This window comes from Notolabrus celidotus, unplaced genomic scaffold (assembly GCF_009762535.1).
Source record: "Notolabrus celidotus isolate fNotCel1 unplaced genomic scaffold, fNotCel1.pri scaffold_208_arrow_ctg1, whole genome shotgun sequence".
NCBI lineage: Eukaryota > Metazoa > Chordata > Actinopteri > Labriformes > Labridae > Notolabrus > Notolabrus celidotus.
Genome location: NW_023260062.1, coordinates 7,651 through 16,538, shown reverse-complemented (window position 1 = coordinate 16,538; position 8,888 = coordinate 7,651). Strand labels below are relative to the sequence as shown.

The window sequence follows — 8,888 nt, the reverse complement described above, 5'->3', positions numbered from 1 at the left end:
ATACATTTCAAATCAAAACGTTCTGCTCTGTCCAACATTTTCTTCAGGTCTTTAAACGCATCACACGCTACGTCCTTGGTGCATGCGCAGTGGGGGGGAACAGCAGCCCTATGAAAAACAACAACAATCCCTACAGGCCGGAGAAAGACATGGCTCCGTGAACCAAGTCCGCAGGTCTGCCCCCCAACACATCAGAACCCTCCACCGGAGCTGTACCGGTCCATGGAACCGAACCCATGAACCTGGCCATCTCAGCGGGGATGCGGGCGGGAGCCAGCTCCTCTTCGCCAACTTCAACCAGGACAACACGTAGGCCGAGTCTGCGGTGAAGGAGGCCGGGGAGGGAGGCCAGGGAGCGGGGGGGGCCTTCGCTACGCGAGGCCGGGGAGGGAGGCCGGGGAGCGGGGCCCCGGTACTAGCTAGCGTAGCAGAGGCCTGTCTGAGTGACAGGTGTCTCCATGACATCACAAGGATCTGATTTCAACATCAGAAACTGTCATCAGGACACAAACATCGTAACGAGCTCTTTAACATGCTATTATCCGTGGCTAGCATGATGCTATCCTCCGTGGCTAGCATGATGCTATCCTCCGTGGCTAGCATGATGCTATCCTATGTGGCTAGCATGATGCTAGCCTCCGTGGCTAGCATGATGCTATCCTATGTGGCTAGCATGATGCTATCCTATGTGGCTAGCATGATGCTATCCTATGTGGCTAGCAACATGCTATCCTGTGTGGCTAGCAACATGCTATCCTCCGTGGCTAGCATGATGCTATCCTATGTGGCTAGCAACATGTTATCCTCCGTGGCTAGCATGATGCTATGCTCCGTGGCTAGCATAATGCTATACTCCGTGGCTAGCATGATGCTATACTCCGTGGCTAGCATGATGGTATCCTCCGTGGCTAGAATCATGCTATACTCCGTGGCTAGAATCATGCTATCCTCCGTGGCTAGCATGATGCTATACTCCGTGGCTAGAATCATGCTATCCTCCGTGGCTAGCATGATGCTACACTCCAAGGCTAGCGTCACGCTATCCTCCGTGGCTAGCATGATGCTATCCTCCGTAGCTAGCGTCATGCTATCCTCAGTGGCTATCATGACGCTATCCTCCCTGGCTAGCATCGTGCTGTCTTCTGTGGCTAACATCAGGCTATCCTCCCTGGCTAGCATCACGCCATCCTCCCCAGCTAGCATGACGCTGACCTCTGTGGCTAGCATCACGCAATCCTCCGTGGCTAACATTCAGCCATCCTCCGTGGCTAGCATGATGCTTTCTTCCGTGGCTAGCATGACACTATCCTCCGTGGTTAACATGACGCCATCCTCCATGGCTATAATGGCGCCATCCTCTGTGGCTAGCATCACGCTATCCGCCGTGGCTAGCAGCACGCCATCCTCCGTTGCTAGCATGACGCCATCCTCCGTGGCTAGCATCATGCCATCCTCCGTGGTTAGCCTAACGCCATCCTCCGTGGCTAGCATGACGCTATCCTCCGTGGCTACCATGACGCTATCCTCCATGGTTAGCATGACGCCATCCTCTGCAGCAGAAGTTAATTTGCTATTTTTTATCATCTGAAGGAGTTTAATTTTTTTTCTAACGCGGCAATTTCAAAGATATATTGAGATTCTGAGTTTTCTTATGAGAGGCACAGCTGACTTGATAACAGGCGGGAACACTGTAGCTGTTGGCTAGGAGGCTCAAACTCCGCCTCTTTACCTCACACTCGCTCGACAGCAGCAATATGGCTGCCACCGACAATTGGCTTCAAAACACGCTTCAGAAACAGATGGCTGACGTCACGAATACTATGTGTGTATGTGTGTGTGTGACAGAGAGAGATGTATTGCTGATGTAAACATTGAGTGTGTGTTTCTTGTTCTCAGGTCTTTAGCTGTCGGCACCAAATCAGGATATAAGTTCTTCTCTCTGTCGTCGGTGGACAAACTGGAGCAGATCTATGAATGTAGTAAGTGACTGTTCTTTAATGTGAACACTTTGATGTGATGACACTCTGAGGTCAGTGTCATCACTCAGGTACATCTCTGGTGATTCATCACATTAAAGACTGAAGACATTAAATCAGTGTTCTTCTGTCATCATTGGTAAAAGAGGCTGAAATTTAAAGCAGCACCTGTGGTGTTCATGTCTGTTATCTTCAGTTTGTTGGAAGTCTTTCTCTCAGCTCTTAGTGTGTTTTCACATTTCTCGTAAGTTCTTCTTCTTCTTCTACTTCTTCTTCTTCTTCTACTTCTTCTTCTTCTTCTTCTTCTTCTTCTTCTTCTTCTTCTTCTGCTTCTTCTTCTTCTTCTTCTACTTCTTCTTCTTCTTCTTCTTCTGCTTCTTCTTCTTCTTCTTTTTCTCCTCCTGCTCCTCTCTGTTGGAGACCCGTCACACATTAGCCACTGACCTGAAGTTTGGAACTCTCCTGAAAAACTCAGAGTAATAATACAAGTGTTCTGTGTGTGTGTGTTTGTGTGTGTGTTTGTGCAGCGGACACAGAGGATGTGTGTATCGTGGAGCGTCTGTTCTCCAGCAGTCTGGTTGCCATCGTCAGCCTGAAGGCCCCGAGGAAGCTCAAAGTCTGTCACTTCAAGAAGGGAACCGAGATCTGTAACTACTCGTACTCCAACACCATCCTGGCCGTCAAACTCAACAGACAGGTATCTGACGGCCTCGCGCTGCCCGTCACACACATCTTCACGTGTGTCCACATTTAGAATCAGATGAGTCAAGCTTCTCAGTGTGACGCTTTTCTTATTCCTGTTTGTACAAATGAGTTTTATAACTAATATTAGAATCCACCATGAGAGCAGGCATTGATATAAAGCCTCTCCTAACAACTTCAGAGAGACTACATGTATAAATACATATGTATGTGATGAAGCAGCTCCACTCAGAGCTGTGTGTCAGACTCAGGACAGTCTCTCTGCTGTCACTCTGACTCTGGTGTGTTTTGGTGTTTTGTCAGCGGTTGATCGTCTGCCTGGAGGAGTCTCTGTACATACACAACATCCGTGACATGAAAGTGCTGCACACCATCAGAGAAACTCCACCCAACCCTTCAGGTGAGTCTGCCCACAGTGAGGTGTGTGACAGAAGAGGAGGTAAATAAAACGTAGCGGGGAAGAGTTCAGGGGTTTTGTGATTTTTCTGGAGGCTGAAACTGTCACAGTAATCTGAGTGAGGGCAGTGAGGTAGTTTCATACATGCTCTGAACACCCAGAGCTCATCCTTATCACAGTCTCACACTGAAGAAGTCTTTCTGTCAGTTCTAATCGTCCTCTGACAAACAGAAGACTCTGATTAAACTCTGTTTGTGTCTGTGGTTTCAGGACTGTGTGCCCTTTCTATCAGCAACGACAACTGTTATCTGGCCTACCCTGGCAGCACCACGATAGGAGAGGTTCAAGTGTTTGACACAGTCAACCTGGTAATCAAAGCCCTCTGACCTTTCTCTTAGAAAGTCCTTCACAAAGTCTATGATACCAGTACAGCTGCTTTTACACCAGTACAGATGTTCTCTACCTTTACACCAGTACAGATGTTCTCTACCTTTACACCAGTACAGATGTTCTCTACCTTTACACCAGTACAGATGTTCTCTACCTTTACACCAGTACAGATGTTCTCTGCTTTTACACCAGTACAGCTGTTCTCTGCCTTTACACCAGTACAGATGTTCTCTGCTTTTACACCAGTACAGCTGTTCTCTGCTTTTACACCAGTACAGCTGCTTTTACACCAGTACAGCTGTTCTCTGCTTTTACACCAGTACAGATGTTCTCTACCTTTACACCAGTACAGATGTTCTCTACCTTTACACCAGTACAGATGTTCTCTGCTTTTACACCAGTACAGCTGTTCTCTGCCTTTACACCAGTACAGCTGCTTTTACACCAGTACAGCTGCTTTTACACCAGTACAGCTGCTTTTACACCAGTACAGCTGTTCTCTACCTTTACACCAGTACAGCTGCTTTTACACCAGTACAGCTGTTCTCTGCTTTTACACCAGTACAGATGTTCTTTGCTTTTAAACCTACAGATGTTTTTACACCAGTACAGATGTTCTCTGCTTTTACACCAGTACAGCTGCCTTTACACCAGTACAGCTGTTCTCTGCTTTTACACCAGTACAGCTGCTTTTACACCAGTACAGCTGTTCTCTGCTTTTAGACCAGCACAGATGTTCTTTGCTTTATAAACCTACAGATGTTTTTACACCAGCACAGATGTTTTTACACCAGTACAGATGTTCTCTGCTTTTACACCTATAGAAGTTTTTACACCAGTACAGCTGCCTTTACACCAGTACAGCTGTTCTCTGCCTTTACACCAGTACAGCTGCCTTTACACCAGTACAGCTGTTCTCTACCTTTACACCAGTACAGCTGCCTTTACACCAGTACAGCTGTTCTCTGCCTTTACACCAGTACAGCTGTTCTCTGCTTTTACACCAGTACAGCTGTTCTCTGCTTTTACACCAGTACAGCTGTTCTCTGCTTTTACACCAGTACAGCTGTTCTCTGCTTTTACACCAGTACAGATGTTCTTTGCTTTTAAACCTACAGATGTTTTTACACCAGCACAGATGTTTTTACACCAGTACAGATGTTCTCTGCTTTTGAACCTTCAGATGTTTTTACACCAGTACAGATATTCTCTGCTTTTACACCTATAGATGTTTTTACACCAGTACAGATGTTCTCTGTTAATACACCTGTACAGATGTTTTTACACTAGTACAGATGTTATTACACCTGTACAGATGTTTGTACCCCGGTACAGATGTTTTTACACCAGTACAGATGTTCTCTGTTATTACACCAGTACAGATGTTTTTACACCGGTACAGATGTTTGTACACCGGTACAGATGTTTTTACACCGGTACAGATGTTTTTACACCGGTACAGATGTTCTGTTATTACACCAGTACAGATGTTTGTACACCAGTACAGATGTTTGTACACCAGTACAGATGTTTGTACACCAGTACAGATGTTTGTACACCAGTACAGATGTTTTTACACCAGTACAGATGTTGTCCTGTTCAGGAAGTTTTATACAGAAGCTAAAATGAAAAGTAAATATTGGCTCCTGTCTCTGTTTCATTGAATCAGCTGCAGCTTCGTGAAGCGGTTTGTCTTTAACTCATCTGCATTTGTTTCCCCAGCGAGCGGCGAACATGATTCCAGCACACGACAGCCCGTTAGCGGCTCTGGCGTTCGATGCCAGTGGAACTAAACTGGCCACGGCCTCAGAGAAGGTAGAGACGCTCTGTGCATGGTTCTTTGGTCTCTGTGGCGTCTTTTGGTGTTTCTGTCGATGTGTTCCCTCTTGAGTGCCGTTCTCCTATGTGTGTCTCTCACTTCCTCTCAGGGCACAGTCATTCGTGTCTTCTCCATCCCAGAGGGACAGAAGCTCTTTGAGTTTCGAAGAGGAGTCAAGAGGTAGGTTCTCTGATGATTCATGGACTACAGTTTTAGCCATTAAAGAAGAATCAGCTTTATTTCTGTGAGGACTTTGGGGTCAGGGTGAAACAGCAGAATGTATATTTATCAGGCGCTCAGAGGAACAACTGAGACGTGGAGTTAGTTCTCTGTATCTTTAGAGCACATCAGGAGGAGGCAGAATACAGAGGCGTGATCCCTGAGCCCTGAATGGACCTCCATGACTCTCTGTTGCCTCTGTGTGTTTCTGACTCCAGGTGTGTCAGCATCTGCTCACTGGCGTTCAGTATGGAAGGACTGTACCTGTCGGCCTCTAGCAACACAGAGACTGTCCACATCTTCAAGTTAGAGACTCAGAAGGAGAAATATGTGTAGGTACCTTTTGTGTCCTCGTGTGTCGGCATGAAAGACGCTGAGACACGCCGGCCTCTAACATCTGTGTTGGTGTGCAGGCCAGCGGAGGAGCCCACCACGTGGGGGGGGTACCTGGGGAAGGTCCTGATGGCCTCCACCACCTACCTGCCCTCACAGGTCACCGAGATGTTCACGCAGGGACGAGCCTTCGCCACCGTCCGCCTGCCGTTCTGTGGACACAAGAACATCTGCGCCTTAGCTGTGTGAGTACACACACACACACACACACACACACACACACACACACACACACACACACACACACACACACACACACACACTCACACTTAATCAGGGACCTGATTTAGATGTAAAATATGGAAGTAACTATGAAAAGTGTGTGTGTGTGCGTGTGGTTTTGAGAGGAACAGATTTTCAGATGTGATCTTTGTGGTTTCAGGATCCAGAAGATCCCCCGGTTGCTGGTGGCAGCAGCTGATGGTTACCTGTACCTGTACAACCTGGATCCCCAGGAGGGAGGGGAGTGCACACTCATGAAGCAGCACAGGTAACACACACCTATCCAGGTTGATCATGAGTGGGACCGATGTGTGCATGCTGTGCAGCTGCCGCCTGACGCTCTCTGTTGTTGATCTCAGGTTAGACGGCAGTGCCGAAGCACCCAATGAGATCCTTGAGCAGGGGTCACATGATCGCCCACTCGTGGCTCAGACCTACAGTGCTGTGGTCTCCAAAGGTAAGGAGACGCTCACCTGTGACGTGTTTGTTCCTCTCTCTCAGGAGCGAGTGTTTGCCATGACGCTGCAGTGACGTCGGACAGGAAAGAATCTGTCCTCTCATCACCGTTGACTTTGTAAAAGTTGTTTGTTTCACTGTTTGATCTCTTGACTCTTCTTACCTAGGTTACTGCGAAGAACAGGGCGCCGTAGGAGGGGCGGGGCTAGAAGACGACCTTAACGATTTGCGCTTAGATGAGGAGAACGAGCAACCGCCACTCATCCTTGAAACTGACTGACTTAACGGACGGCCGTACCCACCAATCAGAGGGCTCCTCTGGTGCTGCTATGAACATGTGACAGGAGGGGGCGGGGACAGGATCCGAGACGGCGTGTTTTTAAACGCTCTGTGTGTTCATGAGCCTGTCTGTGAGTCTCTCTGTGCGTTTGTCTGTTCACATCTTTTCCTCCCTCTCCTCCCTCAGTTTCGCCTCGCAGGCCGAGCTGACGCTTTGCATGTACATGTGCCAACCGCTAAAAACATGCTTCAATGTGAAAACAAGTATCTGTGAGTGTGTGTGTTGGACATTTGATCAAAAAAAAAAATGTAGCTGTGTCTCCCCTGAAGACACACACACACACTGACGCAAGCACTGTGTAAAATGAAAGTGATGTGTAAGTGCCTCGCCGCCCCGCATCAGGGTTTCTGAGAGGAGGATCTTTCTGCGTCAATAAAACCTTCTTCAGCTGTTGGATCTTAACTGAGGGTGTTTAGTATCTTTTCTGACCCTGTCATCTCTCTCACACACACACACACACACACACACACACACACAAACACGAACACACACTGTGTTTTGGGTCATCTGGCTTAACTTTATCCCTCCTACATTTGAAGCTTTGGCATGAGGCAGACATGTTCACAGATTAAAGTATGTGTGTGTGTGCGTGTGTGTGTGTGTGTGTGCTGGGCATGTACATTAGCAAACACTGCATAATTAGCCTCCATTTGTCCCTCTCTTGTTCCAAACTGAGGCTCAGTGAACCCGGCCCCGCCCCCGGCCTGCAGTCATTGGTTGATTTTAAACACTGATATTAATGATCTTTTTAAAACTTGGTAATCAAACATAACCAATGATGTGTCGTGTGTAAGAACTCATGCATGGTGGTGTTGGTTAGTCCAAACATCAGGGAGGTGACTGACTCTCAGCGATGGTGTGTGTGGGTCAGGCCGCGGAGTGAACCGTGGATTGATGTGGATCAGCTCCGGCTGATGGACCGGTCCAGGATGCTCCTTAATAATCCTGGATGTCTGAAGCCACTAAACAAGGATTAGTCGTGGGGGTTTTGGAGTGTCAGACATTTTCTAATGATTTTGTACAAAATGTGAAACGTTCATCTGAAAATAAAGTCCATGTTGATGTATGAGAGAGGGGCCTTTTGTTTCTTGTTGCACCTGTAGTCATCAGAGCTCCTGTGAGGACTGAAGCTTCAATATGAGCCACAGAAGTGAAGAGACTGACACACACAGAGACTCAGCCAGTGACTGAGAGAGAAGAAGGGGTCCACAGGGGGGCGCCAAAACCACCAGACCAGAAGCACTTCACAGAAGTTTTGGGGAAACTGCTGATTTTTAAGGCTGTGTGAGCGTCACAGCTGGAACAACCAGAGAGAAGCCTTCTTCACAGTTGCTGTTTTCTGGCATACAGAGCGTTCCAGGAAGAAGCACTTCAGAGTCACTTTCAGCTGCTCCATTAAAATGAGGACTAATGTCTCACTCACCAGAACTTTAGTGGTCAGAGGAAACCGGGGGATTCCTGTTAAAGGCCTTTGTTTACAAGACTTTCATATCGTCTGGGATTGTTGCGGGCCTTGGCTCATGGGCGTGTTATGCTCTGTAAGAGTTAACAGCCTTGAGATGAGATTTTGCAGCGTTGTGACGCAGCTGATTCACGTACAGCCTATGTAAAGCCTCCGTGGGCTGCGTGAACACAAGCAGACTAATTATTCTCCCTAACTTTACCCGTCCTTGCAGATGCGCCTCTTTGCCACCTCAGATACTGGCTCAGATTGACTTTGCCTCCTTTACACTGACAGGTGAGGCAGGTGAGCCTTTGTGGAAATAGAAAGACACAAAGAAGAGGATATCAGTGAACAGATTTCAAAAGAGTTTTGCTACACATTCTGAATTTATGTAACGGTGCAAAGTGAACAAAGTGATGAGGTCTGGAGAAAAAGTGAAGGCAATATACAGAACTTAGAAAACATTCCAGTTCTTTCTCCCCTAAGTAAAAACGACCGGTTCTTCTCAGGCGCCCTGATTGAACTTCATG

General features: G+C 47.4%; 1 protein-coding gene across 1 annotated transcript; it reads left to right on the top strand.

The window, feature by feature from the left end:
• The first annotated feature begins 82 nt into the window (after positions 1 to 82).
• On the top strand, positions 83 to 7,834 carry LOC117809030 (WD repeat domain phosphoinositide-interacting protein 2-like). Its single transcript, XM_034678703.1, has 12 exons — positions 83 to 309; positions 1,897 to 1,979; positions 2,504 to 2,673; positions 2,982 to 3,078; positions 3,346 to 3,443; positions 5,188 to 5,280; positions 5,394 to 5,464; positions 5,722 to 5,835; positions 5,917 to 6,081; positions 6,279 to 6,386; positions 6,478 to 6,575; positions 6,742 to 7,834. Exons 1-12 carry the CDS (start codon positions 83 to 85, stop codon positions 6,852 to 6,854), a joined length of 1,437 nt encoding a protein of 478 aa, XP_034534594.1. The 3' UTR covers positions 6,855 to 7,834.
• Positions 7,835 to 8,888: the final 1,054 nt, after the last annotated feature.

Bases quoted from the DNA above. Each gene is read 5' to 3' on its own strand.
- LOC117809030 (XM_034678703.1), top strand. From the start codon at position 83: ATGCGCAGTGGGGGGGAACAGCAGCCCTATGAAAAACAACAACAATCC. The intron at 3,079-3,345 runs GTGAGTCTGCCC...CTGTGGTTTCAG, and splicing joins AACTCCACCCAACCCTTCAG to GACTGTGTGCCCTTTCTATC. The intron at 3,444-5,187 runs GTAATCAAAGCC...TTGTTTCCCCAG, and splicing joins TGTTTGACACAGTCAACCTG to CGAGCGGCGAACATGATTCC.